At 41.7% G+C, this 25,131-nt stretch overlaps 1 protein-coding gene across 1 annotated transcript in view; it reads right to left on the bottom strand.

Moving 5' to 3' along the window:
* AFF3 (ALF transcription elongation factor 3) overlaps window positions 1-25,131 on the bottom strand; it is a 123,595-nt gene that overhangs the window by 48,609 nt on the left and 49,855 nt on the right. Inside the window, exons 3-5 of the mRNA XM_088454027.1 lie at window positions 12,467-12,629; window positions 9,344-10,279; window positions 5,048-5,163 (exon numbers count right to left, since the gene is read on the bottom strand). Coding sequence (XP_088310153.1) covers window positions 5,048-5,163; window positions 9,344-10,279; window positions 12,467-12,629 — 1,215 coding nt within the window. The remainder of the gene's footprint in view (window positions 1-5,047; window positions 5,164-9,343; window positions 10,280-12,466; window positions 12,630-25,131) is intronic.

Here is a 25,131-nt window from a genome sequence, read left to right on the forward strand (position 1 = left end):
CAGAATATTTGGACTTTTTCCTACAGCAGGTCATTCAAGCTACAAAACATTCCTCAAAGATATGACAGACCTACTCCTTAAGTTGCAGTTTTCAAGATCTCACTTTACTCTGTTGTATTGATGTAGTGAGCCTACATATGAGCATCCCCCATGACCAGGGCTTATGGGCCATCAGAATATTATTGGGAGGAAACCCCTTATATACTGGTCCAAATATTTCCTTTTTTGTGATGCTCCTTGAAAATTTTTAAAAAAGGAAATCTTTTTACTTTGATGGCTCCTATTATTTACAACTCCAGGGCTGTGTTATGGGCTCAAATGTGGCCCTGGCATTTGCCATAGCATATATGTATGTATGTGGTTGAGCAGAGGCTATTCCTGAATAATGATACTTTTTCTGGGGAATTGATTCTTTTTAGCAGGTTCATAGATGACATTTTGGTCCTTTGGCATGGGGGGTTGATGAATTTGATGCACAAATGAGTGTGATCAATACTATGGACGAGATAATCAAATTTACCTATGTGTGCAGCAATACATCAGTTAACTTTTTGGATGTGTGTAGTTACAGATTGGAGAACCAGTTTGTACCCCAAACATACAGTTATGAACACGATGTTGCATGCTAGCAGTTTTCATCCGATAGCTATGAAAAAGGGCCTCCCATTCTCCCAACTTCTTCAGGTTAGGAGAATCACTAGTGATGAGAAAGAGGTAGAGACTCAGGGCCTGATTCAGAGCTGAACGCTCTGACCAGAGCGCTCGCTCTGAATCAGGGCCCTCCTCCATGAAAATGGAGCGGCCTCCTGGCCGCTCGTATAGCTGTGGGTGACCACCCACAGCATATGCGAGCGGCCAAATAGATGGTCGCGATGGTCTTGACCATCGCGACCATCGGACTTGCGACGGAGACCCTGCGGCAGGGACCCTGCCACAAGCCCTGGAGTGATTTTGGCTCTATCAGAGCCAAAATCACTCTCACTGACATCACTAGTGATGTCAGTGGGGCCGGCTTCAGACGGTAGGCGTTCCCATGGGAACGCCTCCGTCTGGCAGGCACGCCCCCGGCACGCCCTCCAAAGAGGGCGTGCTGTCAATCAACATCGATATCAACACGGAGCGATGGAAAGCCCGTCGCTCCCCGGGTCTCGCGCATGCGCACGACGGAGCTCCCTCCGTCATGCGCAGTGGGGAACATCGACCCGCTTGCGAGCGTACTGACGCTCACGAGCGGGTCTGAATGACCCCCTCAGATTGATATAATGCTAAAAAAAAATGTTGGTGCGGGGTTACTCATATCCTGACTTGTTGGCAAGGTAATAGCGAGTTTAGAGAAAAAAAAGGTAGACTCGAAGCAGACTTTCCCATTTGTTTCCCATTTTCCTCAGCAAGGTATGAAAACATTCTAAAAGATTGTGGCCACTAATTAGGTCAGATGCCCACATTCCCTCTTTAAATTACAAAAACTTGTTCAATTGCTTCAAAAGAGTAAAGAATTTAAAAGACTGGCTAGTAAAAAGTGATGTAACTAGTCGAGCCAATGTCAAACCGAGTCAATTTTTGGCAAGGGCACCCGGCTGTTAAAAATGCACGGGTTGTACAACATGTTGGCATATGGAGACAGGTTCGTATATAACACACCCTTTCTCAGGAAGAAGAATTCCTATTAAGCATGTTTTGACATGCATGAGTAAATATGTCATTTATGTAATGTGGGCAAAACGGTATGCTCCTTTAGAGAGAGCAGCCCAGCATAAGTCGGCCATTAGGTTGGCCCCGGAGGGAAAAATGAGTGAGCAGCCAGTGGCTAGACACTTTGTGTTTGCAAGGCATTCTCTAGCTACTCTTAGGTATAAATTGGTGGATCAGATACCACCATCAGCAAGAGGTGGTGATCAAGCAAAATGGCTTCTACAATTAGAGGCACGTTGGATCCATATCTTTAACTCAGTATCCTCTAATGGGCTTAATTAGCCTGAGCTTGTCCTGTTTTCAATAGATTATTTCTTGTATCCATAGACTTGACAGAGCAGTCTGCAATATAGTGCAGACCTTTTATGTCTATTATCCTGTAACAGACTGTATAATATCTGATTTTTTTAACAGTCTCTTTTTTACCTATTTCACTACTTGTCTTCACCCCATTTTTAATATTAAAGGTGGGTGAATTGGTATTGTGCCTCCGTCCCCTTTTTTGGGGGATCTATTCAGTTTTGTATCAGTTGGCATATTTAGTGTTTAATTTTTCAGCGCAGATGGATGGCTGTCTGGCCACCTCTGCATGTTTATACCGCTCCGTATTCTAGCCCTTATGCTTGTATTGTGTAATGCTTTGTTAGCTATGTATAAAGTCTGTTTGTCCAAGTGCCATGGTGATGGGATAAACACTTTTGCTTATTGGTTCTCTAGTCAAGCCACCTGATGACCGGGCGGCGTGTGGCGCTATCACACAGATTCCGGAAGCCAGGAGGCTGCGGCGCGGAGCATGCACATGGGGGAATATGTATATAAAGTATGTCTTGTGTATAGTTATGTTGTCCTTGTTATAATCTGAAACGTTGGAATAAATATATTCATTGTTGTTTAAATAGTTTGGAAAATCCCTTGGAAGTGCTGTTGATTGCTGCATTTATATATATATATATATATATATATATATATACAATACTGTGCAAAAGTTTTAAGCAGGTGTGGAATAAATGCTGCAAAGTAAGAATGCTTTAAAAAATGGAAGTGTTGTTAGCTTATTCTTATCAAATAACAAAATGGAAAGTGAATTAACAGATGGGAAATCTAAATCAAGTCAATATTTGGTGTCGCCACACTTTGCCTTTAAAACAGCATAAATTCTTCTAGGTACACTTGCACAAAGTCAGGGATTTTGTAGGATTATAATCAGGTGTATGATTAACCAATCATTGACTTAAACAGAAACAGCTGTGTTTGGCTACAAAGGTGAGGTTGTGGAAGACAGTTTCATGTCACAGGTCATACACCATGGTAAGACTGAGCACAGCAACAAGACACAAGGTAGTTATACTGCATCAGCAAGGTCTCTCCCAGGCAAAGATTTCAAAGCAGACTGGAGTATCAAGATGTGCTGTTCAAGCTCTTTTGAAGAAGTATAAAGAAATGGGCAACGTTCAGGTTGGCCAAGGAAACTTAGCGCATCAGATGAAAGACACATCATGCTTACTTCCCTTCGAAATCGAAAGATGTCCAGCAGTGCCATCAGCTCAGAAGTAGCAGAAACCAGTGGGACCCAGGTATACCCATCTACTCAGGGGCGTATCTATAATTGGTGCAGGGTGTGCGGTGCACACAAACCCCCGGGTCCAATGGGCCCCACACCGCACACCCTGTACCTATAGTATCTAATACTTACCTCTCCGAGGTCCCGCATCGGGTGTCACAGCCCAGCACAAAACGACGGAAAATGGCTGCCACGCCTATTTTTCCGACATTTTGTGCATGCGCAGTGAGGAAATCGGCTGAAAAATGGTGTCTGCGACATTTTTCTGCCGACCTGTGCATGCGCAGTAGACTCTGGGTATAGGCTAGTGCCCAGAGTCTACCGATGCTGCGGTCACCAGGGAGAGAGGAGGGGGCCCTGGACAGGGAATCCACATGGGCCCCCTCCTCTCTTAATATGCCCCTGCATCTACTGTTCAGAAAAGTCTGTCCAGAAGTGGTCTTCATGGAAGAATTGCGTCCAAAAAGTCATACCTTAGACTTGGAAACAAGGCCAAGCGACTCAACTATGCACAAAAACATAGCAAATAGCATAAAAATAGCAGCAGGTGCTCTGGACTGATGAGTCAAAATTTCAAATATTTGACTGTAACAGGAAGCAGTTTGTTCGCTGGAGAGTGGTACAATAATGAGTGTCTGCAGACAACAGTGAAGCATGGTGGAGGTTCCTTGCAAGTTTGGGGCTGCATTTCAGCAAATGGAGTTGGGGATTTGGTTAGGATTAATGGTGTCCTCAATGCTGAGAAATACAGGCAGGTACTTATCCATCATGCAATACCATCAGGGAGGCATCTGATTGGCTCCAAAATTATTCTGCAGCAAGACAACGCCCACAAACATAAAGCCAATGTCATTAAGAACTATCTTCAGCGTAAAGAAGAACAAGGAGTCCTGGAAGTGAAGATCATCTGTGGTTAGGTCTCCAAGATGTTTGGAACAACCTCCCTGCCGAGTTTCTTCAAAAATTGTGTGCAAGTGTACCTAGAAGAATTGATGCTGTTTTGAAGGCAAAGTGTGGTAACACCAAATATTGATTTGATTTAGATTTCTCTTTTGTTCATTCACTTAGCATTTTGCTAATTGATAAAAAGAAACTATTAACACTTCTAACTTTGAAAGCATTCTTACTTTTATCATTATTATTACCAGTTATTTATATTGTGCACACATATTCCGCAGCGCTGTACAGAGAATATTTGGCCATTCACATCAGATATATATACATCGAGTACTGTGCAAAAGTTTTAGGCAGGTGTGGAAAAAAATGCTGCAGTCCCCAGGTACCACCAAAGGTCATGTTTTGTGGATGTCTTTAATCATGCACAGGTGAGTTCATCTATTTTGCTGGATCAGAAATGATCTCACCTGCTTCCACAGACAGAAATCCGCAAAACATGACCTGTTACGAAAACTTGAGGGTTGAGGTCGAGAATCTCTGCTCTACAGTATAATTCTAACACCAAAGTGTTTAAGTATAAAGCATGAAATAAACAGCAACTGAGCTTACCAAAACATTGCTTTTTATATCATGAATAATAATAACTGAGGCACATTTCATTTACTAGTAGCACTGTCTGTCATATTTACACTGTAAACACCAGAGAAAATTAATTATAATTTACTCCTTGTAGAATGTTTGTAATACCTATAGAGAATAGCTGTATATGTCAAATCTACATTATAAAATCAGTACTGTAACTACCACAGTGCTTATCACTGAATAAAATGTCAGACAAACTGACTCTAGGGAGCCATCAGATCTGCTTGAGTCCTACCAAGAAGGGGACATCTGTACCTGTTGGGGTTTGTACTGTCGCTGTTTGACGTATCATAATTGTCCACAGGGAACCGTAAACTGTCTTCCATTTCAGCGTGATTCTTCTTTGCCGCCTGAGAGCCTTCACTTTCAAACTACAGAACATAAACATCTGTTTAGAGTGTGCATATATCTGCATATATACTGTAAATAACTCTCCTTTCTAGCAAATTAACTGTATCACCTTGTCACACAAAGGTATTTTATACTGTCATATTCATGATTAAGGGTTTGGGAGCAAAGCAAAAAAAAAGCAAGTAACTGTGCACCTTGGAAAAACAATGTTGCACTGCAGGTGGGGCAGATGTAACATGTGCAGAGATAGGGCCACACAGCTACATATTATCTGTCTAACCAGCCAACTAGTTGGCGTTTGAACATTTGGTAATGTATGGAAGCAAATAGCAATCCTCTGTTTGCACCCAACTGCTAGAAAACAGATGAAAACGGAAGCTCAAATAAGTTGGTTAAATCAAACAGATTTAACCAACTTGTCTGAACAACCGTTTTTGTCCTTTTTCCGCCATTTGGGAGTAAACGGACAATTGTTGTTTGCTCTCATACAGTACCAGGTTTTCGTTAAACCAGCTAACTAGTTGGCTGGTTGGAATGATATCCTTTTAGATGTGCGGCCAGCTTTAGGTTTGAGAGTAGTGTAACCTAACTGATACCTACAATGCAATGTAAAATAAAGCTATACAGCATTTGTGGGCTACATGAAAAGCAACCAGTATTTACCCTGCATGCAAAAAAATAAATGTATTTGCACCCCTTGAATTGAAACATGGTTTGTACCAGATACCAAGTTACTTGTTAGTTTTATTTTTGTTTTGCTCCAAATTCAGAATCAGCTTCTAATGGGTACATTGACTAAATGTCAATTTTGGCTTTTTTTGGTAGTTTTACTAAAGTCAAAACCGACAGCAAATGCCAAAAAACATTAGAACACTTTAGAACATCAGACTACTGATCTATATTTTCACATATACAAGTATAGGAGCCACCGGCAAAAAAACGACTGTAAAATGACGACAAACTTGCCCAAACAATTGACCTGATTGTGGCAGGCGAGTTTGGGTGAAGCACTATGATCTGTGCAGGCTTTGTTAAATTTAAAAGTCATTAAATGGTTAAAAAAAGAAAATGTTATGAAAAAAAAGGACGGGTTCCCCTCTTAAATCCATAACCAAATCTGGACCTCTGAGCCTAGGCTGGTACTGAAAAATAGAGGGAAAAACAATGTGGGGTTTCACCTATTTTCCAATAACCAGCACTAGGCTGAACCAGTCAAGGAGCTGACCTTATAGCAGGGAGGTACACAGCATGGGGTCCCCTGGCCATAATATTAGTCAGCCCAACAGCTTAGGCTGAGGTCCTGGGCTGGTTATGGATTTGGTGGGGAAGGGAGACCCCACACTTTTTTACCTTTATTTATTGTTGTGATTAATTTTTTTTTTTTTACAGGGAAAAACCAGGATCTCTACTGGACATAGGGACCGGTCACCGGGGACAAGGTGAGTATAGTGTGTGTACTATGGGCCGCATTCAGAGCCGTTTGCTATTTGTGGTCGTTCGTTCAAAAACAAGGGGTGGCTATTCAAATGATCCGTTCGCAAATTGCAGTCTGTTCCCACCTCTAAGTCTGAACGAGCGAGCAAAACATACGCTCGTTTATTTGATAAAAACGCCCCCTGGCCGCACGCACCATACGTCATGTCCGCTATTTATTAATCGAGTACATCGTACAGCGTATGAACTGCTCGCTATTCTTGTGGTTGGTGTTTTCAACCGCTATTTTGCGAGCAGTTCTGAGTTAAAAAAAACCAAGTGACGTGGTCAATGACGCTGCTGTATTAATTATGCACTCCCTTAAAACGCCCGTTTTGACCTTTAAGCACGCCTGCGTTCGGATCTCCACTCCCCGTTTTCAAGCACCTTCCCCTGTTACCACCCACATACGCCTCATTCTGTCACTCAAAATAGCAGGCCCTCGCTATATTGCGTACCAACGATTTTCGGCCGCACTGACTGGTTCGCGCATGCGTACTAAAAACCGTACGCATGCGCAGATGTGCGAACATCGCTCGGAACGAGCGTACTGCCGCTAGCGAGTGGCTCTGAATGAGGGCCTATGTACGTATATTGTGGTTCTTTTACTATTTTTTTTTACAGTGTGGGTACCGGTGCCGGCCACCTGCTGGCACTTGTAGTTCTAAAATACCAAAGGGCAGGCACCCTGGGGGACCTGTAGTATCACGGTAAAAAACAATAGTAGACATTTATTATTATCACTATTAAATAAATAATTTTGCTTCCTTTAGATGTATAGGTACTACTAAAATAGAAATAGTTTCCTTTTTGGTACATACTGTCAATGTGTAATGTAACACTGATACTCAATGCCAATCGCCGGCCACATTCATTCTGCTCTGAAGATCACATGGTCATGGTCTGGTCAGTGCTGTCACCCAAGCTCTATATATTTAGGATCTTGTTTTCATTCCTGCTACATGGTCAGATAACTGTACTTACACACTTATTTACCATTAATTGGCCATTTGCCATAAATCCTGAGAAAAAGGCTGCCCTGTTACAGGATCCCTTATCGATGTGTATAGCAGCAATAAAAGATGTTAGCTATCATGGCAAAATTGCCAAGGGTCTTAAATAGAGTTACAGAAAAATTGAGTCGTGGAACATAAATTATAATTTTAATCAGTTGAGGTGGGTAGATGATGTAAGTGGAAACAGACTTAGGGCCGAATTCAATTAGGTGCGAAAAGTCGCAATCGCCAAAAAGCATTCGCCAATGCGATGTTTTCGCTTCATTCACCAGTTTTGTAGCAAACTTTTTTCGTACTTTCTCAAAGCGCGCTCCCGCAAAACAAGTGAAAACGCATATGTGCCAAAACTGCGAATGGCGAAACTAGCGAAAAGTACAGCATATTTTGAGGAAATTAGTCTGTACCCCACAAAAAGCCTAACAGACACTTTAAATCAATATAGAAGTGTATTAATAGCCCTAATAAAAATATTTTGGGTTCTTAAATTGAGTCAAATGGCTGTTATATGCATATTTGCATAAGTGTTGAAATATGATATAAAGCAATTTCTATTGGATAAAATAATAGTTGTAGTTAAATTGGGGGTGCATTAAAATGGGTCTTTGTATATTTTTGTGTGTATAAAGTGCAGTTTTAAAAATTATTAAAAATACACCTGTGGCAGTCACCTGGAAACCTAAAAACACCTGTCCCATCCACACAGCCCCCCCAAAATACCAGACCCAGTACTTTAAACCCATTTTCCAACACTTTTTACATTTTCACCCCAAAAATGAAATGTCAATATTAGGAGGGATTAAGCTATTCTTTTCTTCTTTCCTAATTAGTCAATAGGGGGGTGTCCAAAGGGTTTTGAACCAAGTTCCCAAATTTTTCGAAAATAGGGCTTGTGCACATCTTTTCACCTGCACCTGGGGTGGTGAAAAGTTTTCGCCTGTTTCTACCTCTGGAGTTTTCGCACCTGCGAAAACTTCCGGGAATTGAATAGCGTGCTACGATGAGATAAATGAAAAGATTGCATCGTCGAACGCTTTTCGCGAAACGCAACTTTTTGCACCTAATTGAATAAGGCCCTGAAGAGGAAACTTTTTTTCCTCCTTTTTCTAGTTTTGATTTGAATTGACAATACAATGATTTATAAATATTTTGTTTAGCTTTTCTGGTGCCTTGTGCTTTGAAACTAATCCCAATATTAAAGCTCCATCCAACCTAAGTGTGTGAGCTACAGAATAAACTAGTCTTGGCTCTCTTATCTACCTTCCCATATGTATAACACTTAAATAGAAATCACTGTTTTTCAATTTAGTTGAAACAATACCACAACATATAAACAAATACCATTGTTTCATGATAACGTTTTTATCAAATTGAGGTGGAGGTATATAAATGAAAGAGGGCTATATTTATTGGTCAGTACATTACTGTGGCAATTATCAACCCATATCATTACTCTGCAGGTAAACTCATGACTATCTGTTCTTATCAATCATTTTTACTGGTGAGTTTTATTTTCGCAACTAAATTTGCTTAAATTTTGTATTTTACTAGGATTTAAACTCAAGATTAATGGGAAAACTTAATTAGTGGTAAATATGCATGTGGCACTGGATATGTGCAGAAGTACTATGTATTGGAAATCATCAGGATACTGTCTGTCAACCAAAACTGTAGCTTTTATCGCAGCCACTTGACGTGGTATCTGTGAACGCACCTTGCGCTTTCGTCGCATTTTCAGCAGAGCGTTATCTGTTACATGAGGTAAACATTTATGCTGAGGTGAAGTGGATGTGCTTTCTGTGCTGATATTCATATTGAGGTTTTCCTGCGGAATTCTAGACAAAAGAGTTAAATCAATCCTGACCCAGAGAGACTTGATCCCATCGCTGCCCTTCACAGAACACACATTGTCATTCCTTCCAAAGGGGACTAGTGTGTAAAACGGTTCCTCCGACTCAGGGACAATATCACTTGTATTCCTTGCATTAGCAAAGTTGTGTGTGCTGCAAGTATTGGTTTGGTCGGTATTATTACTCTTACACTCTCTAAGTTTGTGGTTATTTTCTGATGGGAAAGCTGATATATTTTTAGCAATTGGAGGTATCTTTAGTTCTGTTTCTGTGCTATATTCAGAGAACTCAATGAATTCCTTGGATTTTGGGGCTGATCTAGTAATTTGAGTCCGTCTACTTTTACAGCCAAATAGAGCCGTCCTAGGTTCTTTTCTATGCAATCCCAGGCTATCACAAGTCAACCTATTTTTAGACTGTTCAGGTATCTCATTCCCAGGAATTCCTTGGCTTAGAGACGTAAGCTCTAGCCTGTGGCAGTGAGTATGATCACCACTAGATGTCCTCTCTGTCCTCTTAGTGAGCTTTCTGCAAGCCGTTCTTCTCTGAGCAGTGCTTTCAACAGGGACTGCAACAACTTTAGCAGTATTTCCTAGAATTGTGCAGGCTTCTCTGACAGGACTCCTGTCATCTTTGTCATTTGTCAAACAAACTTCAGAAACTTTCTTGCAGCTCTGCTCTGTCTCATCTACCCCACCATGGTTCAGGCTCTTTGCTTGGTTGAGAATAGAGTTCTTGTTAGGATTGACTTTGTTCAACCATTTATCCAATTGCCATTTGTTCGATGTTGCCTGCTGAGGCTGCAAAACAAATGCTTTAGGTCAGGTGAAATAGAAAAATCTACATACTAGCCTTATGACATATAAGTACATTTCTGCCACTCAAAACACAGTAAGGGTAATCACGTCGTTGCACATATTACTAAAATGATCACTCTGATAAGAATATAACATTTTATAAATTGATAATTACATTTATCATCACTGTGTAAATACATGGCATTCCACCAGGAAAGAGATGAATAATAGATTAACATTATTTATTAACATTTATATATATAGTGACAGCATATTATGTTGCACTTTACAGTTGGGAACAAAATCGTAATAAAATGAGACTGGTTAACAACAGACAGACAAAGAAGGAGGAGGGCCCTGCTCTTAAGCTTACAATCCATAGACTATGTATGTTTTTCTACATAAGCTGCACTTTATCAGACTAAACGGTGCTAAATTTAGTTGATCATTGCCAGTACAATAAGTCATTTAAAATTGATCAATGCTGAAATAACATGCCAAGTGCATGTTTTTAAATTTCTTTCAATTTGATTTTTATTTCTTCAAATATTTATTAAACAATATTTCCAACATATCCCCTGAAAACAGCCATTATTGGGGGGTGTACCCACAAATATTAAGGATGCCCCGAATACACCATGGAGGGACTGCAGCAGATATCTCAGGTATCTGCCGTTTTCCCTCCATTTTCAAAAGCAGAAGTATCCCCCATAGATTAGCCGCTGTATACCCTATGGGTTACACTTCGCACAAATTACCGGGAGAGGGTTCAGAGTTGAGCCGTGGGTCCTGAAAGAGGAGTGAAATGATTGCATTAGCTTCTTTCTGATCCTCTGTCCCTGCATGTGTATATAAGTACATACGGGCAAAACTTAATTTCTCATTGCCGCGAATAGCAGCGATAACAACTTTAAATTGTTGATAATTGATACCCCTTTATGTGGTAATATTAATAAGGTAAAGATTTGTATTTATTTTGACAGCTTACATTTCTATCACTACTATGATATTACAATAATTATAGATGATTTTATTTTCTATAGATTTTTAACAAAAATGCATTTCTGAGACATCTTCTGGAGGTCAACAAAGTCAGGGAACAGATGTATCCTATTTACAACTTAAAAAGCAATAGACAAAATAGAAATAGACACAGAAAGCATAATAATATTGTCACCCGTACAAAGTGGAGGCAAGAGTTTTGTGGGCTAAATTAATATTAAAGGGTCTGGGTTGTCCAGCATTATGGATATCGCCACATTTATAATTAGAAATGAACAATTTTGCCATTGAATTTTTTCACAGACTGAACTTCACTGCAGGACAGACTGTTTGGTGCAAGGTTCTGACCATACAGTAATCAAGTTCTTCTGTTGCTTGGCCATTTGTGAATTCCACGTTCCAAAGACTTTATGGTCTATAAATAAAGCTTGGACAATGACAGGAAGCCTGGGTGAAACAAAAATGTTAGCAGAAATTCTGCATGTAACACTTAGGCTAATTCTGCTGGAGAAACGTTAAATTCCACATGCAAATGGAGAGTGCCGGGAATATACCGTATTTATAATGCTCAATGACTTATCTATAGCCTCAAAAATGATGAAAAACAGTGTAAGGATTATGCTGCACAGTGCACTGCATCACTAACTGGCAGATGCTGCTTTAACAAACTTTTTCCAGTGCCATATTGCCCTACACTGTGCTCCTGTAATTCACGTAGAGCCTCTATCATTTCTGCTAAACATCACGTTTCTAGCTATATTTCCTGGCTCCCAATAATGTAAGGATGCTTAGCTCTCTGGGGAGTGTAGTTAGATTAATTTCATCTATTATTCTTTATCCGCCTCCAAATAATTTGTTTTAAACACTTAAGTTATGTATTATTGGTGCTGTACTGTGTTGTGAGCTAGGTACAGGTTTCTATGACAAACTTAAGCGCTTGTATGGTTTAATGACTTTTCAGTAAGTAAACTCCTATGCAATCAACAATTCCCTGCTGCACTGAAGTGAACTGTTATGTGGGAATGCAGCCCCTTGTTTCCAAACTTTAGAAACATTACCCTCAAACCTACATTGTACATTGGCTGTAATGACTCACTAATCACATTACAAACTTTACAGATTCTCATCCAGTGGATTAGTTTATGGAGCTTTTCTGTCTCTCTGATACAACGACAATAAATCCCTTACCTCAGGGCTGGTACATACAGATGGCTTGCTGCTCTCACTCTCGCTGGAGCTACTCTCACTCTCGGAGTCCGATTCTGAGCTAGTGTCAGTTTCACTCGAGCTGCTGCTTGACCCTTTGATGGAGACTCCTGAGGCTCTGGTACTGCATTTTTGAACGTCACCACTAACAGCGCCAGAGAGAAAAAAAAGTAAAAATATATATTGTGGCATTATCCTCTGCTGTCAGGTTCACAAGTGCCATGCTGTTACAGTTTGTTTAGTTACCGCTATGGTAATTTAATAAAAACAGTTCTTCCTCTTTATACCCTCTTATTAATGTCACCTTTGCTTACCACTGAGTATTTGTTCAGAACAAAAGTGCTTTACAGTGTATTCATTTCAGTATACTGTATGTCACTCATTTCTATAATGCCAGTGAAAGAACGTGTTTTATGCTGCCAGTATAGAAAGGGGGGCAATGTATATATACAATTTAAATGACAAAACAATAATACGCAAAGAGTAAACCACAATAATGTATTTATTTCCCCAACATCCTGAACCAAAAAGAAAGACAGAAGCACAGCATTTTATTGTATAAAGGAATATACACTGTATATCTAGTCTGCCCATTTTCATGTTTTATTTTATTTCACTCATGTAGTCCTTATACCAAACATATGTTTGTCCTAAATTTGATAAGATTTTACTGCTTGGATCTATCACATTTAAATACATTTTACCTTATGCTAGTTTCAGTCTGTCTTCCTCCATCTTTAAGTTTGTTTCAATACTATAGTAAATGGTAGTATGTCATAGGGTCGTATTCAATTTGAGGCGAAATGTCGGAATCGCCGATGACGTCATTTTTGCCTATTTGAAATATCCCCGTATTCAATTTCAAAGACTTTTTGCCGATGCGGGGATAGCTTTTCACCATGTTTAACATGGTGAAAAAAGTGCAACTGTCAAAAAAAGTTTTTTTTAAAAATCGGGACACCCCAAAAAATTCACTTTAAATTTGGGGGTGAAAAAAATAATAATAGGGGAACAAAGTGCCAAACTAATGAAATTAATTCTGGTGGGGTCCCCAAGTATGCGGCAGGTGTTTTCTTCATTGCGCAGAGTAGCAGCAGGTGCATTTTTGAAGAATTTTTAAAATTAACTTTAAGGACTTAAAAATATGCTTACCCCCTTTTTCACATACCCCAAATTTGATAGGAATAAATAATTTTACCCCCCAAAAAATCTAAGTGCTATTCTTCATCACTTCTTCTTAGCCGCAAAAAAACACCTGCCGCAACTATTTAAAAACCCTTTCCGCAGGCTCCTGTTTTCACCGGCTCCAAATTGAATACGGGGATAATGCGGGCACGCACCCGATACTTTATCCCCAGAAAAGCTCCTATGTGGAGCGAAAAGTCCAGCACAGACTTTTTGCTCCCTAATTGAATATGGCCCATAGTAAGCTGGGAGAGAAGCAGCATGAATAAAGGTATTGAAACGAAACACTACCAAGGCTTACTATATGAATGAGAGATGAGTGACTCTAACTAAATTGTTACTAATGTTGAAACGCAGGCATGCAAGTACCTTTCAACGTTGCATTGTCGTGCATAAATTAGCCACTGCGATACCAGACGCCGTCTGAGGTCTCATAGCGTGCGCTGAAGTAAGAAATTCCTGAGTGAGGTCTGAGCTTCAATAACTGTCCGATGTTACCGATTGTTTCTCTATGTTGGCCAAGTATACGGATGTGAGTAAGGGGAAGTGGGCGTTCTTATGTCAGGCTGCGATCGTAATGGGAATGCAAACATTTACATGTCACCGCTAATATAAGCAACTGCGTAGCATGCGCATAAGCAGAATAGCGATCCATGCTGAATCGGGCCCACTGGCACAATGGAGGAGGTGCCCCTTCAGGGCTGGCACCCGCCTCTGCACCTGATTGCAAGATAATTGCCTGTTTTATCCGGAGTCCAAAATTTATGGACATGGACACTACAAGAGAGTAGACAACTATTGGTTTATTTGTCTCTATGCACTGGCTTTAATAAATTTCTTAGATGCAGCCTATTTATTGAAATGTTGCTATGTAAGTAAAACATGCAGTAATCTATAATGATTGGTTACTATGGGTTACAGTGTACAATCGTGTCCATTGCATTTTTTTTACTGCTACAAAATGTACAGGAGCAATTCTACAATAAACTCAGTTTATATAATCTCAAAATGTCCATATATGAGAAACGTACTAATTAGGAATTAAGGGCCTGATTCAGAGCCGCTCGTAAGCAGCCGCTCATTCGCTCCGAGCGATGTTTGCACATCTGCGCATGCGTATGGGTTTTAGTACGCATGCGCCAACCAGTCAGTGCGGTCGAAAATCTTGTGCTCGCAAAATAGCGAGTGCCTGCTAATTTGAGTGACAGAATGAGGCGTTTGTGGGTGGTAACAGGGGAAGGTGCTTGAAAACGGGGACTGGAGATCCGAACGCAGGCGTGCCAAAAGGTCAAAACGGGCGTTTTAAGGGTGTGCATAATTAACAAAGCAGCGTCATCGACCACGTCACTTGGTTGTCTTTTAGCCTAAACTGCTCGCATGATTGCGGTAGGAAAATCCAACCACAAGCACTGCGAGCAGTTCATACGCCTTTCGATGTACTCGATTAATCAAATAAATAGCGGAGATGACGTAGGATGCGAGCGGCCAGGGGGCGTTTTTTCCTAAATAGTGAGCGCATGTTTTGTTCGCTCGTTCAGACATAGAGGCGTCAACAGACCGCAAAGAGCGAGCGCTTAATTTAAATAGCCGGCCCCTTTTTATGAACGAGCGTCCGCAAATAGCGTCCGGCTCTGAATCAGGCCCTAAGTGTTATTCAGCAAACTGACAGCTGTTTGGAAACCAGAGTCAGGTGTCAGTGTATGATCTAGCCTGATTGCCTGGTACTTGCTGTAAATAATAAAGGAATCAGCAATATATTATTTCACTAGTTTGCAAGAAACTAAATAGATTTTGGCTGACTCCATCCTTGTTTAACCTTTAATTTATGAGCAGCTTCAGCACTTTGCTATAGCAAAATAGAAAACAGAAATAAAAGTAATAATTAAATAATGTTACTTTCTTCTGTTGTAAAAAATATATACATAGTTTGTTTCTTCTATTTTTAAATTATTATTTTATCTTTGCTTGGAAGCCCAACACCAGCTTGTACGTGACAAAGAGTTCACAACTGTGAACAACAGCAGCAATGTAAGCTGCTGTTTACTGTATTCCCAGAACTGAGCATTGCTCCGCTGTAATAGTGAGTTTTTTTGTTAAATAAGCCTGAAAAAGTATTTGGTATTTGGTGATATAAATTACAAACTTTGATAATGTTATAACCAACTTTAAAAGATATCTATATGCAGCTAGGAGAGCAAAAGAAAGGGTAGCTGAATTTATTTATATAGTGTATTTTTTCTTTTAAATGGTTATCAAGAGCAAAGGGCAGACTCAGTGGTCCCTTAAGAGAACCAACGATATCCACATGCCCCTGCTAGTTTGCTCAGTTTCCCCTCCCGCCTCCTCCGCTACCTCTCTTCTTCTGCCTGTTCTCATCTTGCCCACCTCCTTAATTTCTCCCTCTCATCAGGCACTGTCCCTTCTGCATTCAAGCATGCCCTTGTCTTACCCATTCTTAAAACAACGACTCTCTCTAACTACCGACCCATCTCTCTCCTCCCTTTTGCCTCCAAGCCCCTTGAGCGTATTGTCTATAACCACCTTACTACCTTTCTTTCCTCCCACTTCCGGCTTCACCCACTTCAGTTTGGCTTCTGTTCTCTCCAGGGCACTGAAACTGCCCTTACAAAAGTCAGCAATGACATCCTAGCTGCTAAATCCAAGGGTGACTACTCTCTGCTCATTCTCCTTGACCTCTCTGCTGATTTTGACACTGTGGACCACCCTCTACTCATGCAGATCCTTCACTCCCTTGGTCTACGTGATACTGCCCTCTCTTGGCTGTCCTCCTACTTCTCTGACCGCTCCTTCTCTGTCTCCTCTCATGTCTCATCTGCCCCCGTTTCCACTTATGGTAGGTGTTCCCAAAGGTTCTGTTTTGAACCTCTCCTATTTTCCCTCTATACATCTTCTTTAGGCGAACTCATCAGCTCTTTTGGCCAATATTATCTTTATGCTGATGATACTCAGTTCTGCCTTTCATCCCGACCTCTCCCCCTCTCTCCTCACTCGTATCTCCAACTGCCTCTCTGCTATCTCTTCCTGGATGTCCCAGGGCTTTCTTAAACTTAACATGTCTAAGACTGAGCTGATCATCTTCCCACCCTCTCGCATAACCTCACTTCCCACAATTTTATTATCTATTAACGGCACAACTATCTCCTCTAGCCCCCAAGTGCACTGTTTTGGAGTTATCCTTGACTCCTTCAAACTACATATTCAGTACCTCTCACAATCCTGCCACTTCCATCTCAAAAATATTTCCAAGATCAGACCCTTTCCCATCCTGGAGGCAGCTAAGACCCTCCCCCAATCACTGGTCATCTCCTCTTATCTGGCCTCCCTGACTCCCACCTCTCTTCACTCCAATCTGTTCTCAATGCTGCTACTCGACTCATCTTCCTCTCCAAATGTTCTACATCTGCCTCCCCTCTCCTACAAGCCCTACACTGGCTCCCCTTCCCTTCAGAACCCAATTCAAGGTTTTTACACTCACTTACAAAGCCCTCAGCCAATCGTCTCCCATTTACATCTCTGATCTCATCTCACTTCACACTCCTGCAAGCCAACTTCGCTCTACAAATGCATGCCGCCTCTCTTGCCAACTGATTACTTCCTCCCACTCCCGCCTCCTAGATTTTGCCCGTGCTGCTCCCTACCTCTGGAACTCTATCCCTCTCCCTATCAGACTCCACACCTCTCTACAAATCTTTAAACGGGCTCTCAACTCACTACTTCATAAAAGCCTTCCAGCTCTCATCCTAACCTGCTGCTCTATGCTTCTTCCTCACTGTCTACCCCATTTGTGTCACCCCTGTCTGTCTGCCCCATCTCTATAGAATGTATGCTCTCACGAGCAAGGCCCTCTTCCCTCATGTGCTTCTCCTTCCCTCACTCATAGGATCATCTACTCCAAACTCCCCACAAGGGAACCTAACACTTGGTAGCTGACGCCTTCTGCGTATTCTGAGTGTTATGATCGCTATTGAAGCAATGTTTATAAACTATGTCCTTGTCCTGCATTGTTTTGTACTGTAAGTCACTGTTTTTGTGTTTGCTCATTTGTTTATGTACTTTGTGAGGCAATGCGGAACCCTTGTGGTGCCATATAAATAAAGTATAATAATAATAATAATAATAAAGTGGTTGAATAGAAAGAGGATTGACATTGCGCAGTGGCCCTGCACATCCTAAAGAAGTGCATCATTGTACCCCAATCCATGACATCTTATTATGGTATCCAAAGAGCACATACTGTAGGAGTTAAGAAAGTATATTGAGAGGCACTAGTGAGATTGGAAATGCTATCTATTTGTTATTTAGGTACAATTAACCCTAAGGGCTAAAACTTAGCAGCATCCATTCAGACTTCGGGGTCCCACAATCCCGTCCGATCACGTGGTCCCCGGCCATCTGCTGCCGCGAGACTCACCAGAAGATGGGGAGACTGGGGATGGTTCAGCAGCAGAGGGAGTGTGTGCCAAGTTACACACTCTAAATGGCTCTGATGCTCTCTCAGGGCCTGATTCAGAGCCGGACGCTCTGACAAGAGCGCTCGCTCTGAATCGGGGCCCTCCTACCTAAAACTGGAGCGGCCTCCTGGCCGCTCGCATAGCTGTGGGTGACCACCCACAGCTTATGCGAGCGGCCAAAAAGATCGCGGCTTGTGACGAGACCCTGCCGTAGGGTCTCGCTGCCGCAAGCCCAGGAGTGCTTTTGGCTCTATCAGAGCCAAAAGCACTCCCACTGACATCGCTAGTGATGTCAGTGGGGCCAGACCCAGACGGTAGGCGTTCCCATGGGAACGCCTCCGTCTGGGCAGCAACGCCCCCAGCACGCTCACCATCGACAGCACGCCCCCTTTGGTGCGAGACCCATAGCGACGGCTGGCCGTCGCTATGCGGGTCTCGCGCATGCGCACTAGGGCACCATCGGCCCGCTTGCGAGTGCTCCGGTCTGAGCGGGTCTGAATCAGGCCCTCAGTTTCCTGCATCAAGCATGGTATCGTGAGATGCCATGAGACTTGGTGCTGTTACCTCTGCTGAGGGAATCTTAGCAAATGTTCAAAGTTCTAGTAGGTCAGTTGATAATAGGAGTAAAGTTTGGTCTGAGTGTGGTCCAATGCGTAGCGGCTCTCAAGCCTTCCTCAGGGTCGTGCTGTGTATCGATCAGTGATGTGCGGTGAGGTGAGACAGGTGAGCAGAGCCTTTCCTGCCATACTTCAGTATACTGCAGAGTTTTAACTATAAAAATTATAAGAACATTTTTAAGAAAATATTATAAATATATTCTTTGTATTATTCTAATAATTTTTATAGACAAAACACTGGAGTATAAAGTGTATGGCAGGTGAGGCAATGCCTCCCCTGTCTACTTTTTCCACACATCCCTGTTCAAAACTCATCAAATTTCCAGCACTATATACTGCTGCACCTTTGTATAATGCCCACATGTACCCTCAGGTTCATATATGTATGTGTAAATCTGGCTCTGATACTAGCCAGTGCCTCCCCAGTCATTTACCTCACCGCACGTCGCTGGTGTTGATATATATGTGATTTCTATATAAGACAGATCCCACGTGACGTCACTCACGCTGGGAAGCTGGTGTTGGCATGGTGATGTGATGTAATGATGTAAAGTAAACAACACATCTGATTGGTGAAAGTAGTCTTGGTTTTGCTACTGGGGATAAGTTGTATTAGGGTGATCAGGTAAATCTGGTCTTTCGTTATAATGCTTCTATCATTATGCCCATGTCAGTAATAAGTAAAAGCCAGACATGTTAATGTGTAATGAGTAAGGGGGATGTAGCCTAGGAAAAGAATTGGCCTGGAAATTACAGGTATTCCAATCTTATTGTTGTCATTTGAAAGGTATGTGCATCAAGGATATTGTATAATTTTAACCCTTCATTAAGACTGCCTCTATTCTGATATTCCTAGCAGTATGGTGTAAGAACCTCGCATTGTCCTTGTGCAATTGTAAGGGTCTGTGTTAATAACAATAGATGGTTAAATAGTGATTAATGAGATTCAATGGTAGTCATTGGGGTTTAATGTAGTTGCTGAGGTATTGAGAGTAAGTCTGGATGGCCTAATTGGTGTTTCTTAAGGGTATTTGCATAATCTATACACCAGGAATGTTAAGCCTCAGTGGTTAATGATTGATTTAACCTCATTATAGATGTTGAGTCCTCTTGGGGTTTGTGTTTTTAGTGTGAAAATCCATTTCAACTCTACTTCATCGAGCTTGCTGATGACGTCTCCACCCCTCCAGTTTTACTTGACTTGCTAGATGCCTGTTATTCTGAGCCCTTTGGGGTTACTGTTGTGCACTTGTTTGAAGTGATTTGATAGACTGTGGGTTTCTAGGCCCTTACGAATATTCCTCACATGTTCAGCGGTTCTGATTTTGAATTTTCTCACTATGCCTTCCACATACTGAAGCCCGCATGGGCACTCCGCTAAGCATATTATTTCTGTGCTTTCACATGTAATATGTTCCCTGATGGTGTACTCTAGTTTTGTTTGTTTGGATGTGAATGGTTTTACTCTCTTGGTAAAAGAGAAAAACCATTGATATCCATTGACAGAAGGAACAGGTTCAGCAATGAAAAAATCCCCCTTGGGGTAATGTGTTTGACAATGATTTCTGTTTGTATCCTATCAGTGGACTGTGATTTCTGTTGAGTTTACAGTTGAGATCTGGTGTTTTTTTAAGATCAATTGGGGTCTCTTGGGAAGCAAGTCTGAGAGTTTCTCATCCTGCAATAAGATATACCAATGTCTGTTTAGGATTTTGCGGAATGCTTCTGAATCACAGCTGAACTGTGTCACCAGGAATGTCTTATATGTACTGTATCATGTGTCTCTATCTAATTCTAGGGCCTTCTCGTAAGCTTCATATATCGTCCTGGGATTGTATATTTAGATATGAATTGATTCTTAATTTCCTGACCCTGCTGTATATAATCTGTGTCCAGTGTGCAATTTCGCATGATTCTTTTGAACTGAAAAAAAAAAATATATAGGTAAGCGCTTCTAGGTGACACAATAATGTGTGTGTAATATAGTGCAGGCTAGTCTAGGCTGCCTGTACAATATGGGTCTGGATACTCCACAGATATATGTAAACTAATAAAAAAGTAGTAAAGGCGCCTGTAACCAGCTGCTGATTTAAAATATTTTACTTCAATCAATATCACATAAAAAATATATATATAAAAAACAGGTGGAAAAATCGTTTCTTTGAATCACAATAATTACTTACAACAATTGATAATACATATACTTAATAAATTGGCATTAATTCCTGGTAATTTAATATGCAATGATATTGGTAGCACAGCACAATTAATTCAAACAGTTCATCTGTATGCAGAAAATGTTAGTGGCAGCAGTTGGGTTATTAGTTGAGCAGATTATTATTGTCAATAGTGCAGTTCAGCAGTGTGTTAGTAAGCTGAATGAGTTAATAAGCCAGCAGATGGTAGAAACAAGGCTCATGCATGCAATTAGATAAATTCCTCTACCTGAGATGAGGGAGGATGTTTCCAATGAGTCCGTGACTTAGCTACCTTTGATGGTATGCCGATATTGTGTTTTCTTGACACTCGGGAGCCAACCTTTGCACTGCTCATAAGGCTATGTATCCGAGTGTGTACTGCTGATTCAACTTTCCGGCTGCTCACCCGGCTGCTGGTGGCGCCGAGTCTCAGTGCAAAGGGACCTCCGCTCCCGTGACATGGCCTCTCCACAAGTTCTGGGTATAGGGATGCGGGTACTATTCCACCGCTAACCACGTGCTGCTCACCACCAGCGTGTCACTGACAGCCGATCACCTGATGTGTTTCTCTGCCCAAATACACGGCGGTTTCTTCAGATCCCTTTACCAGGAATTAATGCCAATTTATTAAGTATATGTATTATCAATTGTTGTAATTATTCTGATTCAAAGAAACGATTTTTCCACCTGTATTTTATATATATATTTTTTATATGATATTGATTGAAGTAAAATATTTTAATTCAGCAGCTGGTTACAGGTGCCTTTACTAAATTGTTATTATTTCTTTTGACCTGGCCTGTGGGTATGATTCCTAACCAATTAGGGTGATGTCCATTGGTTGACAGGATGTAGCAGTTGACATCGACTGATTTGATGTTTTTTTGTGTGTATATTGTCCTCTTGTATGAATATTGCAAGGTCTAGGAAGTTGACCTCATGTTGACTGTACTATGTCGTGAATGTCAGATTCCGATCATTGTGGTTGATATGGGCTATGAAGGGTTTGAGAGAAATCTCATCTCCCCTCCAGATGAAGAAAATATGATCGATATAGCGTCGCCAGAGGACCAGATATGCGCCGTATTGGCTTGTATTGTAGAATATCCTATCAGGCTGTGCTATGTTATGGAAACATATAAGGTAATGCGGTTTTCTTCCCGGATTTATTAGAGTTATTTTAATTAACCCTACTGTATGACCTACATAAGTTCCATCTTTCATTCATGCGTTCCAGTGTTCCATAGCCAAAGTTGCTGGAAGCCATGTCCGGTGTGTGGCTTATGTGCGGCACATACCGTCCTTGATGACTTACGCTTATATATTTTATGGAATTTCTCTTTTTTATTTTTATATTTGGGAAAGAAGCCGTGCTACCTATTATACTTGTGTGATAAGCAATGCACGGATGCTGGTCATGGGAGCAATCACATTACCGGGTATACACGCTATGTAATATAGGATGGTTTTATATAACCCACCCACCTTGAAAAAGAAGTCATACTTCAAAATGGGTTGGTGGACTAAGGAGAACACCTTTACTGCTTTGCGTACTGCCTATGTCCGGTACATTATTTCTGATATAAGCGTTTCAAGCCTTGGGATACAATAAATATTGTGGATAATACCCTACATAGGGTCCTCTTTGTATACATGTTTCAGCCATGTGGAATATTGCCTATGGAGGAACTGGAGAGCTACACCCCGTGATGCTTCTTAAGGTTCACTATGCCCAAGTGGCACTGTACCACACTTTATAGCGTTTTGGTCCCTTTTTATGTTATTGATGTGCAATCTAATCCTGAGTCACAACTAGTGCAAGTCAGTGGTGTAACTATAAATTTTGCTCCCCATGCCAAAAAGTTTCTTGCGCCCGATACCCCTAACACCCCCTCCACCCCGCCCTCCTGCCCAAAAAATAAAAATAAACACCCCAAAGAAGATGTTAAAGATTACATATTTGTTATAGCTAAAAACTAAATACATTGAAAAACTTTGCAAGCTCCATACGTTCCACTGCTGCTGGTGGCCGGATGGTGGTAGTAGTAGTTCAGGGCAAGACTCAGAATGAGATTAGTAGTAGTAGTGCAGAGCAAGGGGCAGGATGCTAGTCATAGGCAAACGCAGTGCTGCATGTTCTTCTCAGTATCACAAATTAAAAAGATTAGCAACACCTGTGGATCTTTAAAAATGTGTCAGCTAGTAATAAATATACCTGTGCACCGACTAGGAGATGTGGAAAACATGCACTGTTAGTAGTGCACTGCTATAGACCATCAATAGGATTAATTATTAATACTGTATAATAATACACTATCCGGTACATAAGGAGACCAATTTGTACATATATATCCAGGGCAGTGCTAAGTTCTTCTGGTGCTCCCTCAGACTCACGGACTTACTCCAATGCTCTGGAATGGTATCCACATCTGAAGAAAAACAAACTGCTCAGACAGGATGGACCTACTGCCACATATAATGGCTTACTGAGATCACTGCTCCTGTATATGCTGGAATTATGCAACACAATATACTTTGTATGATGCATATTAAAGCTGGATTAATGCTAATTATACCCTCTTCATGGACTGGCCACACTCACTCTAAAATCTAGAATTTGGAAACCCCCCTCTAGAAATCCTGCGTTTGCCACTGCTAGTAGTAGTGCAAAGAAGGGCGCAGGATGGTAGTAATAGTGGAAAGCAGGTGTCAGGATGGGAGTAGCAGTGGGAAGCAGGGGGCAGGATGGGAGTAGCAGTGGGAGCCAGGGGGTCAGGATGGGAGTAGCAGTGGGAGGCAGGGGGCAGGATGGGAGTAGCAGTGGGAGGCAGGGGGCAGAATGGGAGTAGCAGTGGAAAGCAGGTGTCAGGATGGGAGTAGTAGTGGGAAGCAGGGGGCAGGATGGGAGTAGCAGTGGGAGGCAGGGGGCAGGAAGGGAGTAGCAGTGGGAGGCAGGGGGCAGGATGGGAGTAGTGGTGAGAAGCAGGGGACAGGATTGGAGTGGAAGGACTCACTGGGAAGAAGTCACAGTAAGCTGAAGAAGAATCTCCTCTAATATGGGGGTCACCTCATCTCTGCAGCTACCAGGTCCTGTCCGCTGTCTCTCCATCCATGAACAGCGCTGACTGCAGGAGCAGCCTCACAGACAGCTGAGTGTGATGGGAAAGCAGCACCTGGTGTGTCATGCTCCTCCTACTTCCATGCACACCGGAGCACGCCAGCACCTACCCCTCTGCTCCATGCATGGTTCAGCGGACCTCCAGGCCGCAGCTCCAGGGTACTGCGCGACCCATTCCATAGAGACAAGGGGGTGGGCAGACAGCAGAGGCTGAGGGAGGGGGACACTGCATATAACAGATTACGGGTTTAGTTCCGGGAGCAAGGCAGCGGGCTGACATATGAATCAGTCTGGGCCGTGTAGAATGTAAAATGCAATTGCATTACAACTGGCCACGCGCCCCCCCTTAATCCAGCCCACGTCGCCCGCAAACCACTGCGGAGTCTGTGGGGGCTTTTGTTACGACACTGGTGCAAGTGTATTAGCACAATCTTTATTACTATTCTAATTATTATCCTATATTTATATGGCGCTACAAAAGTTCTACAGTGCACTAAAAAGTAAATAAATGAAAACAATATGAACAAAACAAATTAAAAAAAGTGACTTACAGTACCGAACAATGGACAAGACCTATAAACATTGCTGCATCAGCAGTCATAATACCCAAATACACAGCATGGAGGCCTGAACCTTAATAGGTTTATAAAAACCTTTTGTTGCACAGGTTTGGCCCCAGATTATAGTTAGCACTAAGATTTTGTATTCATTTATGTCATAATACACAGGGAGGTTAGAAGCACAAGTCGTAGATCATCCCTTATGTATACTAAAGAGGGTTACATCCCCACATTCGCACTGCCACCTGTGTGTCTATTCAATTCAATTATTTAAAAGCTAGATACTCCTGCGGCTTAAGTGCACCTTTCTTTTAATATATATTTTTATAATGCACCTTAACTAGGGGACAAAAAACCTACAATGTCCCCCTGCGGTGCACTGCAGCTGCAGGAATGCCCCAGAGCCCACCTGGGGCACCTCTGCATCTGCAGTTTCACTTATCTCTATAGATGGCCATCCACCATCGATGATTAATAATCACCGATGGTTTATGGCC

This window comes from Taudactylus pleione, unplaced genomic scaffold (genome assembly GCF_031769625.1).
Source record: "Taudactylus pleione unplaced genomic scaffold, aTauple2 ptg000609l, whole genome shotgun sequence".
In the NCBI taxonomy this organism is placed as follows: Eukaryota; Metazoa; Chordata; class Amphibia; order Anura; family Myobatrachidae; genus Taudactylus; species Taudactylus pleione.